Source organism: Homarus americanus, unplaced genomic scaffold, assembly GCF_018991925.1.
Source record: "Homarus americanus isolate GMGI-L3 unplaced genomic scaffold, GMGI_Hamer_2.0 scaffold20465, whole genome shotgun sequence".
In the NCBI taxonomy this organism is placed as follows: Eukaryota; Metazoa; Arthropoda; class Malacostraca; order Decapoda; family Nephropidae; genus Homarus; species Homarus americanus.
Window position 1 is genome coordinate 5890887 of NW_024756914.1, and position 18969 is coordinate 5909855.

At 38.6% G+C, this 18969-nt stretch overlaps 1 protein-coding gene across 2 annotated transcripts in view; it reads left to right on the forward strand.

The window, feature by feature from the left end:
* The first annotated feature begins 4002 nt into the window (after positions 1-4002).
* Positions 4003-18969, forward strand: part of LOC121857250 — a 33052-nt gene continuing 18085 nt past the window's right edge. Inside the window, exons 1-5 of one of the 2 annotated variants that reach the window (XM_042353231.1) lie at positions 4003-4674; positions 7763-7992; positions 10916-11061; positions 14183-14513; positions 17309-17508. In XM_042353231.1, coding sequence (XP_042209165.1) covers positions 4661-4674; positions 7763-7992; positions 10916-11061; positions 14183-14513; positions 17309-17508 — 921 coding nt within the window. In that variant the 5' untranslated portion in view covers positions 4003-4660. The remainder of the gene's footprint in view (positions 4675-7762; positions 7993-10915; positions 11062-14182; positions 14514-17308; positions 17509-18969) is intronic. The other variant, XM_042353230.1, reaches the window with a different exon arrangement.

Consider the following 18969-nt stretch of genomic DNA (forward strand, 5'->3'; position numbering starts at 1 on the left):
TTATAATCCTTAATATTTTTATTTATTTTTTTAAATTCTGGAAAAGTTATTTTTAATTTTATAGATATACAGTAAGTATTTCTTAAGGATAAAGAAATGCCTTTTATGTTGTATGTCATAGAAGGGTATTTCTTTTATCATTTTAATAATTGAAAGTTCTGTAAAAGATATGGAAAAGTGATGAATGAGTAAAATATTAGGTTGCAATGGTTAAGAAACAAAGGTTTATAAAGTGGAATGTAGATGTTGAAAATCCAATGAACGTAACAGTACCATATTTTAAATATAAAAAAGGTACCCGGTATACTGTATAATTATCATAGAAAATCTGAAAAAAGGCTGATAGTGTTGTGTACTACAAAGAACAAGGGGGCCAAATGACACTGAATCACTACCCAGTACCCACTACCCTAATGTAAATATAACATAGGATATTGCAATTGGTTTTTGGTTTTATGGAAATTGAAAAGAATGGTTACATATATATGTTAGTACAGTGTATGCTACAATAATGTTATTTGTAGTCATATGAAATATTCTTTTATAGCTATAAATACCTGTACTTCTACTTAGTATGTACTTGCCAACAGAAATAACTGACTGGTCAAGCAGCTATGAGGCCGATCAATGATGAAGAGGATAAAGTAAAGTACAGTTTAAGGTAAGATTGGTCATGGGGATAAACACAAGGGTCCAAATCATAAGGAACATGTTAAATGAATCACTTCCCATATATAAAATAAAGAACATCCTCCATAGAAATTACCAAAATGTGTAATATATAACAATTCAGTGTTGAATATTGGGTTAAAGTCTACAACATTTTATGCCATAAAGAGGCACATCTATCTTATTCCTCTCCTCTTAACTGTAATGGAATAACTGTAAACATGTCCATCATCCTTTGGTTTTGAAATTGAGCCCTGGAAAAAAATTATGTAGATGCCTGTGATGCCCGGTACAGTATATGCCAACAGTGCGTAAGAGAATTAATGAACTGACCAGCTAGTAAGTTAACCAGGTGTAAAGAGATAAGAGTAAAATGAAGTAAGCTGTACTATTATTACTTCCTCCCCCCAAACTGACAATATAATACAGGATAAAAGCTAAAGTAAGAGTATATGGCCACCAGCACTCCCAATCCCTTACCAGAAGAAAATACAAAATTAACAAACTGCTACTAAAATCAGCACAAATTGAATCCAAAACATGTAATGTTTTTACTTTATTTAACTCTATCCCCTTGCCCTTTGTCAGCTCATAAGGCATTTGGGTGTCAGTCAGTTCTCTGTTCCACACTTTTAGTAGTTACTGAACATATTTGGGTTCATGAATGTACTGTACCACGTAAAAGACAGTGTTTGGGTTGTAAGCGCATGTGTAGGAATACCCTGTTGTCACAAAATGGAACCTGTGCTATGTGCTGAAAAATAAGTAAGGTGAGGTATCCAGTGAGCTGACAGATACCATCATGGATAAGAAAGGGTAGGGGAGAAATACCATTTACTATAGATACATATTTGGAAAATGGTAACTCTTCTATTGAGGTCTTGAACAATTCTTTTCTACTGTGTGTGTGTGTTTCAACATGTAAGGATCTGTAACCATTGGAATGTGTGACCAAGATTATGCATAGACAGTCTCCGAGATATTGTGTAATGTATTGACTACAAATATATTGATCGTTAAATGAACTGTTAGATAGTTAACACTCAGCCTTTGTCACTCACTGCCTTACCATAAGTTACCTCAATTACTCTATAAAATTTTAAACAAAAGTTCCCTGAAAAAAGTAGGATTTAAACATGGGAGGTGTGCCTGAGGCATGGGTGATGTGACTCAAGCATGGGTGGTGTGAGTGAAACATGGGTGATGTGACGGGCATGGGTGGTGTGACTGAGATATTGATAAACATAGGGATAGGGGTCTGACACTGATAAGTGACAACCTGACATGTGCAGTGGACTTGTTAATTTACTTTTATCCTCTTCGGCACTGATCGGCTGGTTAGCCACTTTGGCGGTTGGTCATGTTTGTCATGCATTGTTGGCAAGTACTGGGCATGAACTGGCTCCTGAATGTATCTGAACCTGCTCCAGTGTTGGTCAAGTCTGATCTTGAAACGGCTAACACTCGGTGCCATCACAATACTCTGGCAGATTGTTCCAAGAGTTCACAACTCACTCCGAAAAAGTTACCCCTCACAGTTTTCTGGACTTGCGGCTTCTTCAACCTTGAGCTGCGACCCCTTGTGGGGCAAGCGTCAACCAGCTCCAGGTAAGGACACTCAACTGAGTAGTGCCTTTTGAAATGTTTATACACCTCAATTAGGTCCCCCCTTGCCTGTCTGTAATGTAAGCTAGAATTGCAGGCGCTCTAATCTCTCAGGGTGGCTGAGGTGCTGAAGTGCTGGCACCAGCCTGGTGGCCCTCCTTTGGACATTTTCAATCAACTGACAGACCCTATCATATCTCGGGGACCAGACAGGGTGACAGTACTCCAGACGGGGAAGCACCTCTCTCTTGAAGATCGCTACGAGGGACGGACTGTCTAGATATCTGAACGACTTTCTTATAAGACCTAATAATTTAGTTGCCTGATTCACCTTCTCACAATGGCCCAAGAACTTCAGTTCATTTTCAACATACATACGTAGTTCTTTTCAGAGTTTCAATTACTGCAGTTTCTATGTCCCGTTGGGACATATGATACGCCTCCTTATCTTTGGTACGCCCCAGGTGCAGCCTCTTACACTTCGTGACATTGAATCTTTGCAGCCATTTCTTTGACCATTCTTGGAGCCCACAGAGATCCTTCTGCAGCTCTTCACAGTCTGCTTGGTTCTTAATTTTCCGAAATAACTTGGCAGCATCCACAAGCATTTGTATGGAGGAATGTACATCTTCTGGCATGTCATTTATGAAGCAAACAAACAACAGTGGCCTCAATACACTGCCCTGTGGTCTTTTTCAACGTTGAGCTGTGACCCCATATGCGGCAGGCGTTAGCTTCAGGTATGGACACTCGACCTGCTCGTCTGTAGCATAAGATAAGCAGTTGCAGGCGTTCTTATCTCTGGATAACTAAGGTGCCATGGTGCAGGCAACAGTAAACCGAGTTAATGGCTCTTATATAATAGTAAATTACTTCTAATAACAGAAAATATATTTATTCGAGTCTTATACTGTACATCCATGTTGGAAATGTTAATGGGTATGGTACAGTGAACAGTGGTAAAATGTTCATCGCTCATAAATATGTCCTGGGTTCGAGTCCCAACCGCAACACGGCTGGGAAGGTAACTTTTACTTTACTCTTATCCTCTTCACTACTAATCGGCTCGTTAGCCGCTTGGGCGATCGGTCACGTCTCTGTTACACACTGTTGGCAAGTACTGGGCATGCACCGGCTCCTGAATGTACCTGAACCTGGTAGATTGTTCCAAGAGTTCACAACTCTCACTCCGAAAAAGTTTGCCCTCACAGTTTTCTGGACTTGCGGCTTCTTCAATCTTGATCTGTGACCCCTTGTGGGGCGAGAGTTCGCCAGCTCCAAGTAAGGACACTCGAGAGAGTAGTGCCCGTTGAGATGCTTATACACCTCAATTAGGTCACCCCTTGCCCGTCTGTAGTATAAGCGTGGCGAGTTCAGGCGCTCCAATCTCTCAGGGTAGCTGAGGTGCTGAAGTGCAGGCAACAGTCTGGTGGCCCTCCTTCGAACATTTTCAACCAACTGACAGTCCCTAGCATATCTCGGGGACCAAACAGGGTGACAGTACTCCAGATGGGGAAGCATTTCACTCTTGAAGACCCAATAATTTATTTGACTGATTTACCTTCTCGCAATGGCCCGAGAACTTCAGCTCATTGTCAACATCTCACATTCAGTCTCTGCCTTCATCTGGCCACCCTATTTCTGTAATTACCCCCCTCATCCCTAATTATGACATAATTATATATCTCTTGAACATTTTGCTCATATTAGCACTTATTCATTTGCTTCCCAGTTTGTGTAACGTTTTTAACATTCGCATGGTAAATATTATAAACTCAATTATGCAGCTTGTCTGCGTGATAGTGTGGACCAATACTTATAGTAGTTCACAGGGAGACTTTTCAAATACTTAGGTGAACAATCTCATTACAACAGCCTTCCCAGTCTAAAGTGACTGGATGGGTTTAAGGTTTCAATAGATCATTGGCATTTGCAGTCTTTTTTCATTCAGTGATGACGTTCCTGTCTGATTTTCTTCGGACGCAAACCTCTTTTGGCTCTTCACCTTATGTTACCTGTATGTATTATCTGTATAAGTAAGGTCTGGCCGAAAGGCGAAGTGGCCAGGAATCACCAAAACAAATCCACTTTACTTTTATCCTCTTCACCATTGATCAGCTCGTGTGCCGCTTGGGCGATCGGTCACGTCTCTGTTACTATTCTATGAGCCTTATTGTGAATGTTTCTACTAATGAAATAACTTATAATTACTATTGATGTTGATAGTACTTTAAATATACTTAATAATCTATAATAAACTGATAAAGGGATGAAATAAACACAACTGCGCATTGAGACATTCACCTACCTCCTACTCCCTCTCTCGCCATTGGCCAGTTCAAACAGGGAGACAGTCGAGTGAGGAAGTGTTATTGAAGTATTAACAATGGATCACAACAGGTAGATTAATTCAACTTAATTCTTATATATTTATTAATTTCCAGGCCTTATATTGAACGTTGAACTAAACTGATAGTATAAGTGAAGTGAGGAAGACTTGTAGGGCCACAGTTCTTTGTTCCTACTTTAACTTATCTTTCAATGTTTCTCTGGATGATTAAATACGAGTTTATTAATAACTTTTATTTATATAAAGTTGAGGTTTTGTCTTCCTTTTATTTACGTAAAATTGAGACGCGTGATAATTAATTTAAGCTATGTTCATGAACTCGATGACCCCAACTCCATTTCACAAGACTATCGTAATTTTTAAAGGTTGATTTATTTTTTATTTATCGTTTCTGTTATCAACCTGTTTGGAAGTAGGAATTATGTTTTTCCGATTGTTTTTGATGTGTTTTGAACGAATTTGACCTTCATTTCAACTAACGTTCCATAAATCACTACTATTTAGCTAACCCTTATCCAACGGTCCAACTAATTACCCAATTGTAGCCAAATATAGCCGGAATGAAGTCAAATAATGGTCCTAGATGAATAAATCGGACTGCCAATCACTTCTCGATTATTATTTGGTGTCATAAAGTAAAAAAAAATTGGTAAACTTAATTTAATCTGAGTTGTGTTGTGTTAGGTTAGGTTAGATTAGAATAGAATAGATTAGGTTAGGTTAGGTTAGGTTAGGTACATGCACTTGATCTATTAACTCAGATTAAATTAAGTTTACCAATTTTTTTTTACTTCGTGACACCAAATACTAGTCGAGGTTAGGTTAGGTTAGGTACATGCACTCGATCTATTAACTCAGATTAAATTAAGTTTACCAATTTTTTGTGACTTTGTGACACCAAATACTAGTCGAGAATAGATTGGCAGTCCGATTTATTCATCTAGGACCATTATTTGACTTCATTGCGGCTACATTTGGCTACATTTGGGAACATTTGGGTAATTAGTTGGACCCTTATCCAACGGTAATGGGGGACCCCAGTGGGAAACAAGGGTTTTGTATGGGGGGGGGGGGATCCCAAGAAGTATAATAATTTACGATAAAAATGGTTCGAATTATCCATAACCTAAACCTAACCTATCCACCTGTGTGCTTACCTTAATTAGACTCAGAAGACTCGGAGTTGGGGGTCAGTGGGGTCCTCTTCGTCATCCACCGGTGTACAAAGGTGTTTTTCACCTTTGTATCTACAAGGATGCTTACACTTCGTGCACGTAACGTAGAGGATATTTTGCCATGACCGGCTAAGTTCCTGCTAACTATTTTACCGTGAGCGAGGAAGTTAGGTAAGGTTAGGTAGACTTCTTTGGTTGGTTGGTTGGTTAGGTCAGGTACTGTTAGGTTCTAGGAAATGTTGCCCTTTATAATATGAACATCTGAGGTAAAAATGAAGTCGAACAACTTCTAGTTAGGTGTGTTTATAGCTACACAAAGATTGACTCACGGCAAAATAAATTCCAAATGCTGCCAGAATCACTGTCACATGTCATTCTAGCGTTGTTTGCCAGTAACAGATGATTAGCCAATAGGAGCGCATTCATGGTAATATAGCATTAGTAGGAACTTAGCTGATCACAGCAAAATATCCACACTTATATGTCTTTACTGTAATAATTGATGTAAAATCTAGCAATGGTTTGGAAGTAATTCATATCACAGCCATTGCACAAGGTAGAGTAGACATCTTGGAACTTAATTCAAATTCAAGCGGGTAGCGGCCGGGACCTGTACCGAGCTGTGATTGGTTGATCCAAAATCATACCCACCAATCAACGTCCAAAGAACAACTGCGGATGTGTCAGACTAATGCATGTGTAGTGCAGCATAGTAGCAAACAAATGAACACAGGAGCTCTAGGGCGGTGGTAACATAAACAAGAACTTAGAAAAAAATACTTGCGATGATTTCCAATAATTTATTGCAATTTTCTCTGAAAGTAATCATTTGTGGATGAAATGCTACAGAAGAAACGAGTCTTAGAACTGCCTAAACTCCTGATTCTAAAACTAAACCCTAAAAATGTTCATTGATGCTTTTCTAGTCTATCTCCCTATATAAGAATCATTATAGAGTTCTGTGCTTGGAAACTTCTATATATTAGCCACAGGTACTCACAGATGACATTCTGGAAGAGTCTGTTAAGTCTCTAACTCCAGCATTACGTTTAGTACAACTGCAGTACAGTATATGACTTGTGGCGGACATTGGATAGCTACGTGCTCTGTGGGCAAGTTTCTCTGCCTGATCTAATTTATTTTATTTTATTTTTTCTCAAATTTATCTCTACTGTTTCTCATCTGATAACATGTAGTGGTAGACTGTTCCAGCAGTTGACAACGTGGTGATGACCATTCCAGCTGTTGACAACATGTGGCAAATTGCTTCGCCCGTTGACAACGTATGACGGTAGAATTCCAGCTGTTGACAACTGTTACATTGGGATTTTTCCGGTTAAAGGAAATTTTTTCTCTGAATTTCCAGAAAATGCAGCCGATTTTCATCTCTCAAACCCGGAAAAAATTCCCCCATCCCGGGAATTTTCCGGGTATCAGGAAAAATTTATCGGAATTTTCTGGAAAATATGCCCCTCGGAAAATCGTTCCCAAGGCCGGAATTTTCTGGAAAATTCCGGCTTTGGGAACAATTTTCCGAGAATTTAAATTCCGGCTATCAGAGATTTCTGGGTTTGAGGGATTCCTGCTAATGGGGATAGTACTGTATCATATCGTCAATCATAACCAGTAGCTACATCAATAAATGCTGTTTTCATATACAGGTATTATTTTATTAGTACTATCTATATACAGTATGTATAATTTTATATGCATTAAAATGTGTAGCAATGAAAAATGCAACTACTGTACAGTATATGTAAAGTTTGCACATGTCTTGCATTTCTTGAACTAATGAAAATTATTATTGTATATACCGGGTATATATTATGTGACTTGTTTAGTACAGTACTGTAAGTTTGGCTGCTCCTGCATTATATTGTTATGAGTGTGCTGTAGAATATACTTGAGTGATTTTACTTTGAGGAAATTTAATGGAATTTCATACAGCTTGAACCTTTTTCAGGTATAAACAACGAGGATTGCAGTTTAATTCTGCTATAGACTCTCGGGCATTACGGGCTGTGCAGTACCAAGAGGGACGCAGAACTCGGCGCTACGATGCCATCGCTTACCGTCGTCAGTTGGACAACTTGGATCGTGTGGTGGACACGGAGGAATCTCTTCGAAATACAAGTGTTTTGTCAAAACAAAATTTTGGTAATAAACCAAAAAAGACAAAGAAAGAACTTCCACGTAAGTACAGTAGGCAAAAGAAACTCAGACTTAGATAAACTCTGAGGTAGAGATTACTATTTTGTAATGTACTTTTCACCCTATAGCAAAGTCTGGGTTACAGAGGAGCAAACAATGTCGACTAATAGATGTGATGTAAAACATGAGTGCACAGGCATCCCCCAATCTATGATATTCTGCTTTGATGGTGGTGATGTATTAAGACCACCCCCTATCTACAGTGTAAACAATCCGCATGAACATTTGTCATCATCTGGCCAAAGCACTTTACAGTCACAAAACATATGTAGCAAAAATAACTCGTCACAAAAGCAGGGTACAATGTGAATGTTAGTGATGTCCTCCATGTTTGGAAAAAAAAGGGGGGGGGGGACACCGATAATTGTTCATTTACATGATCGCGGTTATGTGGCATCACCATAGAACATACCTTGGTACGTACTGTAGTGCACCCGGTGGTCGCTTGGTGGCGCATATATTGACAATAACAAACATGATGTGAGCAGTGACGCCCTCTATCATTGTATTTACGTGATCTTTGTTTGCTCTGTTTTTGTGACTGAAGTGAGCAGTTTTCTTAATGATATGAGTGTTGTTTAATTGTTTTATGTGTACACTATTATTAGTTTTTGTTTGTTTTGGTGATACATGTTATGGAAGGGTTACACGTCTTTTTGCAATTTCACCATAATTCTCGTATTATATACTAGGTTCTTTTGATACCAGATTGATAAAACATCGTAAAATAATCAGCTCCCGGAAAAAAAAAATCCAACAATCAACCCCAGAGGAGTCATTGCATGATATTGAATTGCTGGTCCTTGTTTACAAAGCACGAACAGCTGGTTGTCCCAACACCCTCACCACGTTAACAGCGCTCTCCATCTCTTATGTTTACCACAACCTCTGCCTTCAGCACTTTGTGATATTGTAGTGTACCGTATTATGCATCTGCATATTCCATGGTACAGTAGAAGTCCAAAAATCCAGACTGCTTGGGGATTAGGTCGGTCCGGATTTTCGGATTTTCCGGATTCTCAGGCAGTACTTTTAAAATTCAAATTTAAGGAAGAATAAAGAAGAGATGAACAGGTACATTTTGATAGTTTATTCATTAGCAAATATAGCATGCTTCATTTATCAAAACGAGCAGTTTTAAAGAAAAAGCTGTGAATTCTAGAATTTTATTCTGCCTTTTTTATATTATAAATTGTAGACTTTCCAATGTCGTATGTTTCCATTAGAACAGTACTTCTCACACCACGTTCTAGTTTCTTAATTATTTCAAGTTTGTCACTCAATTTCAACGTGTTCTTCTTTCTCTTCACACACCGAAGTTTATCTACTTTAGGAGCCATTATTATGGGCTTGTACAGTACTCTGTAAATGGAAAGAGTAGGACTCAAAATTACATACGTTGTCACAGTTTGATTGCTCGTTTTAAAGTGGCGACTGTGCATGGTCGCTTGTTGTCGCTGTGCAGCTGTGGCGCTCATGCATGTGCACGTACGGTACACACAAAAGCCAGCTTAAAAAAAATTGAGTTTTCGAAGTCCGGATTCTCAGGTGGTCCGGATTTCTGGCATCCGGATTTTTGGACTTTTACTGTATATTCATTAATCAGTTGTCTACCGTACTTTACGGCATACAAGATGCACTTTTTTTGCTTATGAAAAATGGGTAAAAAAATATCAACCTATACAGTATGTGAAGTTGCTGCCCTTCATAAGCTAATGTGACCCCCCCGTTGCTGTCTCCAGTAGGATAAATTCTACCTAACCCAACTCCAGAATAAAAAATATGTTATTGCTTATTTAAACAAATTATTTTTAATTAAATAATATTTTAAATATTAAAGGTTAATCTATAACTACTCTGTACTGTACTGATGATGACAACCTGAGACCATTAACGTCCGTACGGCAGACACCCAACTCTTCAAGGGTAATGCAGCTGTAACCATTTCTGAATTCTTACAAGCATCTATGTACAAAGAAATGCATATTCCCTTTGTGCTTGCCCTTAGGACAATTATTTCTTTTACCTGTATTTTGTGTGTGTGTGTCCTAATTGAGGTTAAGTTTGAAAAAATTGGCTTATTTCTTTTTAATACAGTAGTATATATATATATATATATATATATATATATATATATATATATATATATATATATATATATATATATATATATATATATATATATATATATATATATATATATATGCTGATAACCACAAGGAAAGAAGAAAACACGGTTCCCTGCTTAATTCATTCTTCAGGGGTGAGTACAGACTAGTATATATATATATATACACACACACATATACATATACATACACATACATATACCTGACGGCCATGGTCGTATAAAATATTTTTCACATGTATTTTTGGGTCCCGACGTTTAGTCGTATTGTGACTCCGTACGATAGCTTGGGCTGGGCCACCTCTTGGTGTACAGCATCCACGTCGTAGCCCGCTCAGTTGGTGTTTGGCCGCCGTTGTTAGTGATCGCGCTCTGTACTGACAAAATATTTGTTTGTAATTCGCTTTAAAATGGCTGGCAAGCATAAAAGTGAGAGTTATCGTGGTGCTGAGAAGAAAAAGAGTGCTATAACGAACAAGGTTCTAGAACCGATTAGATTCGTTATAGCATACCCCACTGTATATACACTCGCACTCTACTGTACTGTATTAAAAAGACATGAGGCCATTTCTTTAAAACTTAACCTTAATTAGGTTACATTAATTTTGGGAGACTAGTTTTGATTGGTGCCTTTGTACTGTTTAAGCATTAGAAATTTAGAATATATATCATTGTAAAATGTGTACAGTACTATACAGCCTTTTTTTTTTTTTTTTTTTTTTTGGGGGGGTAATGAAAAATACATCATTACTTATTTATGGTTGTTTTTACTTTTAGTGGAGCGTTATGAAAACCTTTTGAAGTGGAAGGAGGCAAGAAAGAAGAATCTTGCCAAGGAAAAGAAAAGACGTCAGCCAACATTTAAGACTGGAGTGTTTCAACCAGATGCACCAAAATTTTTGGTGTCTTCAGACATTGACATGGTAACAACTTCGGTATTTTGGTTTGAACTGTGGAGTGACTTATTATAATTACTGCATTCTAACCTTTTGTAGGATTTTACTTCATTACCTACATTTTAAAAGATCAGAATCCCATTGAAATATTGCACGGCCGTCAGCAAAGGCGGGAAATATGACTGCGAACAACTTCGTATTTCCCACCTCTGCTGACGGCTTGAACGGCCTTCCCTGCTGTAGCTATGCTGAAGATCTCACCCTGTCTATAGATTATAATTCATGATTAACTAATCTACAAACCTTTGAATTCTGGAGAGAAAAAAAAATATGCATAATCCCCACATTTGTCTCATGGTATAATTTACCGGAAAATGCCTTTTTAATTGGTTTTATGGAAAATTATATACACTGATCAATATTCTCTCTTAAAAGAATGATAAAAGTTAGGGGTGTGGCTCAGGATAGAGTACTGCACAATGCATGGGTTGGTTTATGTTGAAGTTCAGGGAACCAATGAATTAACATTCCCCACAGTGTCCTAAACCCAGTAGACCCAGCCCTTGCCACCCACAGTCTTGTCAACCATGGGAGAATTTTAGAACATTTCCTCTGTGTTTGACAATCGATAACTTTTTTCGGTTATGCTAAGAAGAATGAATCAAGATAAATATTTGAGACCTTTACTTAGGAGGGAAATATCATTTAGTGGGACAAGGCATGAGTGAGAAAAAAATAATTGTTTGTATGGGTGTAATCCAGGGTTGTCATGATTTAAATCAAATGATTTAAATCAGAATAAAAAAATCACGATTTAAATCGAAATGATTTTTTTTACTAATAACTGTTTTATCTTTTTATTCTACATGATTGAAAAGTATATGCAATGCAGCAGGCTAATAACATTATTTGGATTTACATAATTATGTACTGTACTATAGTCTGTTCTCTCCAGTTTTGCGAAACTTTGATCATATCATAAGGTCTCATTATTAATGTATATATTTACATGAAATATATTGTTAACTAAGATAATAAATACTATTGAAATTCAGAAGAACTGTAGTATTCTCTTCTTCCGGCATTATATATCAGTCAATAAGGAGCAAGGGGATGTAAATTTTTGCAAAGCTAGAGTGAACAGGCTGTAGGCACTAGTTTATCAAGATGATTAAAATGCTAAGACCAGGATATGTTCCACCTTATAGACATCGAATTGGAGGGTCTCTTTTGGATCAAGCCTACGATTCAGTGATTAAGAATTATTCAGAAGAACTTAGTGGGAAAACAGTTTGCATGGCCATGGATGGATGGAGTAATGTCCATAATGAGCCTATAGTATGTATAACTAACAGCGGACAACTGTATTTATCTTGTTGACTCTATAGACACAGAATCAAGACACACAGCTGAATGTCTGTTGAAATTAGCTGAATGTGCTACAAAAAAGTGTGAAGACAAATTTGGATGCACAGTAAGCTGTGTAACAGATAATGCTGCTAATATGACAAAAATGAGAAGTGAATTCGGACAAGATAAATCCATTATAACATATGGTTGCTCTGCACACCTGTTAAATTTGCTTTCACAAGACCTGCAAATCAAGAACATTAAGGAGCACTTTACTGAAATCATTAAGTACTTCAGAAATCATCACATCCCAGGATCTTTGTATAGAAGAGCAGGAAGAACAATGCTAGTAATGCCATCAGACACACGATGGAACACAGTGACAGATTCTATTGAATCTTATTTAAAGAACTGGGAGACCCTTGTCAAAGTGTGCAAAGAAAATAGTGAAGACATTGATAAGAAAATTGAAAGGAAAGTAATAAGGCATTAAAAAGAACTGCAGAATACTATTTAGAGAGACTTAAGCCTATTGCTGTGGCATTGGACTGTGTCCAGAGAGAACATACCCTATTAAGTGATGCTGTAGAAATCTGGGTAAAACTGAAAACTGGTATTATGGAGTATTTAACAGATAAGAAGGGTATGGATAATTTTGAAAAAAGAGTCAAAGTAGCATTGACACCTGCCCATTTTCTAGCTAATGTGATAGATCCAAGGTATCAGGGCAGACATCTGACTCCTGAGCAGCGAGCCATTGCAGAACAGTATGTGTGCGAGTCTCTTCCATATTTCCTTTCAACATTAATGTCCTTCCATGGAATAAGTGCACCATTTAAAGAGGTCTATTTTGGTAAAGTAGTTGTAAAATCTCTCACCCCTTGCTTGGTGGCAGTATTTTGCAAATATGACAGAAAATGTAATGGATGTTCCTAGGCAATTATTTACAGCTGTTGCATCATCAGCAGGGGTTGAGAGAATTTTTTCCACATTTGATTTTGTACACGCAAAGGTAAGAAATCGCCTAGGACAGGAAAAGGCATCTAAGCTTGTCACAGTACATAAGCATTTCAATGTTCAACTAAGCTAATTTAAATGTTTTGAACTATTTTTGTTGTTTACAGAATGAGAATATTGTGTTGACGAAGTTATTACTGGTAATTCTTAATACACTATAATCCTACAAATGTAAGAAAATAAACTTGTTACCAGTATTATTATTTTTTACAAAATGAGAATATTATTCTGTTGACTTGAAGTTAAGTTATTAATTTTTGAAACACTGTAATCCTATCAGAGCATTTATGTTAAATTTCATTATTACTTTTGGATTTGTGCACTCAAATGTAAGATATGTTACCAGTTTTCTTTTATTTTACAAAAAGAATATTATTGTTAAATTCCATTGGTACATCTACTGCATAAATATCTTAATGCCAATTTTCTGTTTATTATCCTGAATAAGCTTTGCTTGAAAAATGCTGTTTTATGGTTTAAAATACTATTTTAATGCAATTAGTAAAAAAATTGATTTAAATTAAAAAATCCGATTTAAATCAAATAAATCGATATATATATTTTTTTTAATCATGATTTTTTCCAACCCTGGTGTAATCAAATGACATTAAACATTCCACAAAAACTAATTAATGGTCTCAAAATCAAGTCTAAACCCTGAAAGATAATGAAGGATGTGTTGGGGACAATGGTTAGTTTTTATCAGGAAGCAGAGGTTTTCTCTGTAGAACTATTGATCATCACACATTGTATCTGAATATTGTTTTTCTCTTTTCACAAGGGGGCATCGGTGACCGAGACTCCGGGAAAGAAGCCGACTTTTAAATTCCTCGTGAGTTCGTCTAGAAAAGCTGGAAGAACTCCTGGGAGTTCGATGCGAAAGGTTCCCATATTTCACACTGGGGTCACGCCAGGAACGTCAATGCAGCGGATACCAAAGTTCCACTCTGGGGTTACACCTGGTGTATCAGGTCCAAAGGTATCCCGATCCCACACAAGTGTTACCCCCAATGAGATGCAGAAGAGAGATAGGCTTCTGAAGTTAGAAAGGAATCAGGAAAACATAGGAGGTCTACGAACCCGAGCATCATTAAGGAGGGCAGTCAAGTCTGGTAATGGTTATTTATTAATTTTTTATATTATTATTTCCCAGTGTAAGGAGACAATCTAGTTGTATAAATACAGTAATATTTCTGTTAGCCGGAATCCCTCAAACCCGGAATTCCCCGATGGCTGGAAATTAAATTTTCTCTGAAAATCATTCCCGAAGTCGGAATTTTCCTGAAAATTCTTGCTTTCGGAACAATTTTCCAGAAAATTCAGATAAAATTTTCCTGGTACCTGAAAAATTCCAGAGATGGGGAAGTTTTTCCGGGTTTGAGAGATGAAAATCAGGTGCATTTTCCGGAAATTCCAAGAAAATTTTTACAGTAGCTTGAAAATTCCGGGGATGTGGGGAGACTTTTCTGGGTTCAAAAGATGATGTAATGCGCAATTTCTGAAACTTCCCAGGAATTTTTTTAGTTTTTACGACCTGGAAAATTTCTGGGATGAGTTTTTTCTTCTCGGCTTTGAGAGTCGTCTTGTTACCCGGAAATCTCTCATTTCCGGAAGTAACTCTGCACCAATTGTTCCAGCTAACGGAGATACATGTACTGTATCACTATAACTTGATGTTTGAAATGATTATTTCTTAGCTTCCCTTTTGTAAAATTACTCCAACCAGGCATATATTTCTCCCTTTAGAATTAACGCTGTTCATGTTCGGGAGAAAGTGTTATATGTATACTGTATGTCATGATCGAGGAAGGAGTACACTGTACTGAGTGGGAACGGCAGGAATGAAACAACATTTTAATTAAAACATCTTCATTAACATTTTACTGTACGTATTTAAGATATTTATCGCTCGTATTTCACGGCTTCTTTTTGGTGGTGCTGAGAATAACGGCTGTTTGATGTTTTCAACCTCATATTTCATTGTTGGCTTCATTATTTTATTACCTTTATCTTTAGGTAATAAGTTTATTAATGAAGCAAGGTCAGGATAAAGTCTGTAACTGGAACATCTCTTCAAACATGATCATGGTGATTACAGATGTTTGAATAACTATGCTCATAAAATACAGTACTGTAGTTATCCACAGTGGCTGCTTTGGCTTCATTGGGGTTTACTTAGGGGGCTCCTCAAATATTTGGTACTAGAATCCTACAGAGGTTCCTCGTGCACTTGGCACCACCAGTCCTACGAAAGTTCCTCGTGCACTTGGCACCACCAGTCCTACAGAGGTTCCTTGTGCACTTGGCACCACCAGTCCTACGAAAGTTCCTCGTGCACTTGGCACCACCAGTCCTACAGAGGTTTCTTGTGCACTTGGCACCACCAGTCCTACGAAAGTTCCTCGTGCACTTGGCACCACCAGTCCTACAGAGGTTCCTCGTGCACTTGGCACCACCAGTCCTACGAAAGTTCCTCGTGCACTTGGCACCACCAGTCCTACAGAGGTTCCTTGAGCACTTGGCACCACCAGTCCTACAGAGGTTCCTTGTGCACTTGGCACCACCAGTCCTACGAAAGTTCCTCGTGCACTTGGCACCACCAGTCCTACAAAGGTTCCTCATGCACTTGGCACCACCAGTCCTACAGAGGTTCCTCGTGCACTTGGCACCACCAGTCCTACAAAGGTTCCTCGTGCACTTGGCATCACCAGTCCTACAGAGGTTCCCCGTGCACTTGGCACCACCAGTTCTACAGAGGTTCCTCAGATACTTGTACCAGAATCATTTGGATGTATGAGATACATCTTGATTTTTCCCACCAAGTTTCAAATATCTTGTAGCTGCTGTGAGTTATAATGTCATGTCACCAGTAGTAATACTTCGCCCTCAAAAATATCAAGCCTGCTCAGTTACTCCATAAACACCCTGGTGAAAGGATGTTCATCTGGATGCAAATTTGGCAGTTGTGAGTTATTCCCCTGTGTCTGGTAAAGGGAAATGTGGCAACAGGGGAAAAATAGATTCATATTGGTGGAAGTAGTGGTGTAGAGGTTAACTAGAGTATAAAAACCTCTCCGCACAGGGAGATGTAGTGGCCCAAACTATTAAACAGTACCGATACTTCTAAGGAATTGTAAATAAACTGCAGCAATTTCATGTTTTATGGCTTTAACATTATGATGTGTTTAGATAATTTGTAAGGACGACCCCCCTCCCCACACACACACACACACACACACACACACACACAAAACAGGCTGGGATACACAAAGAGACCTAGCTTAGGACTGAAAGGTTTAACCCTTGGATGGAATGGATTATAAGGAAGTTGGTTGATGGACTTAGCCCCCCCCCCCAATGGTACCATAATCAACTAACTACCACTTTTACAGTACTTGTCATGGTAAAGTACAGTACAAAGCACCAACAGGGGGGACTTATGTGATCAAATTGCCATATATCCAAAACCGCGCGCACGAGAATAAAATGTTCACAGTAGTGGCAGACAAAAGACTGAAGGGCCCAAAGTAACTTTGTCTTGCTGGGTAACAGAAGTCACTTGGAACTAAATGGATTGATGCCTGACAATACCAGTATGGCTGATCTAGGTGAAGGAGTGTGTGCTTCTTGGCTTTGATGGCAACTTCTAAAAATCTCTTGGGAAGTATGGCTATTCATGTACTGGGTTTATAACCTGGGACTTAGAGCTATAATATTGTGCAGTACTGGAGTTACCTAGGTCTTGGCTGAACTAATAATTAGGATTTAAAGAAAAATCCTACATTTATATTTAATTACGAAGGGATAATATGTACTTACTTCACAGTATATTGTGCATGACACCATACATTGTATAAAGGAAATCACAGATAAAGGAATAATCAGTAATTGATAACTTATATTACAGAATACAAAGAAACTGAGGTAAAGAAGTCACTTCGAAGTCGGGTAACCAGACGGAAGAAAGTTGTAGATGAGGATGATCTAGGGGTGAAACCTCTTCCAGCTTCACCAGCGGCTTCCCAAGCCCCTCTACCATTAAGTCATGAAGAAGCAGCACCTGGGGTACCTTCCTTTGCACCTAATAACTTTGCATTTCAATTTGATGTAAGTAATAGGTAACAAAAGCTAATTATTTTTATTGTGCGAGTGTGCAGGAGGTTACTGAAATGTGGGTTCAACCTTTTCTGGTGGATGGCTGGAATGTGTGTTGGGATTATTTCCAAAATGTAGACTGTAGAGTGATGAGTTTTGTATATCCTTACAGCACACAGTACCACTCATTTATACTTAAGGTTGTCTTGCTGGTGAGAAATTGGGGTTAGGTCCCAGGCATCACAGAAACTATCTGTTCTGGAAATTTTAATCCATTTTATACTATATGGGGCATATAGAGCCACTTTCCTGATTTTCCGTTTACTGTGGATTCCACAAGAATACGATAGAGGCTTCCAAGATAACGGCGACCTTGAAATGGGTTTGGTGAGGGTAGGAAATTGTGTATTTTGATGCATGATGCTGCCACACTGAGTGTGGCGGCATGAGGGAGGAAAGGGTACGAAATCCCCGGTCCACGTAGCCAGTTTTCAGCCAAGGCGAGCTCTGGGTCAATCATTCTGTCTATTGTCTCAAGCTCCTGCTCTGCTGGCGTAAACACAGTGCCCATACTTTTTGCACAGATTTTGTTGATTTTTGGCGGCACCATGAGCTCAGTGATGATAATGAGGGTGAAGCTCTGGCTATCACTAGGAAGCATCAGAGGCACCCAGAGAAGTGAAAATCGACCATTAGGAAGCAGAAAAGAAACAGTGGCCAGGCCTACATCACCAAGAAAGACCGCTATGTCACAACTCGCAGTGTGGGTGATCCATGCACCTGCCAAGACCAGTGCTTCTCCAAGAATGGCCGTGATAATATTCAGGTCATTTTTGACAATTACTGGGGCCTGCAGAAATATGGTGCTCAGGCTGCTTATCTTTATTCTAGTGTGAGTGCTGAGTCTGTGAAGAGAAGCCGAGTGAGGGACTGGTTGTAGAGGTGTGTCGCATTTGTTTTTCTAAGTAATCATGGTGTGTCTGAAAAGCATGTTCGAGTTGCTTTGGACAAAGGAACTGCAACCGGGACTGTGCGAAGTGACCAGAGAGGGCACAAAGCCCCAGGAAATAAGGTGTCTGGGAACAGGTGCCTGCTCGTGAACGAACACATCGATAAGTTGTGTATACTGTGTCTCCATTATTCACGTGCAAAGAGCCCTCACCAGGACTGAACATCAACACACCATATGAAAGTTATGTGGAATGATTGAAAAGAGAAAATAAAGGTGGGGAAGTGGTTACTAAGTGCTACTCTCAGAATGTTCTTTACTGGGTACAACATTGGCTTCAAGCTCCCAAAGAGTGATAACTGCAACAAATGCTATGAGATGACTATGGAGTTAGAAACATTGGTAGAGGGGCAGAACAATGATAGAATACGGGTGATAAATGAAAGCAAAGTTTTTCACCTTGCAATGTTGGGCAGAAACTACTAGGATCTTGTGTGCACAATAAGGGCAACACACTTGCTGTC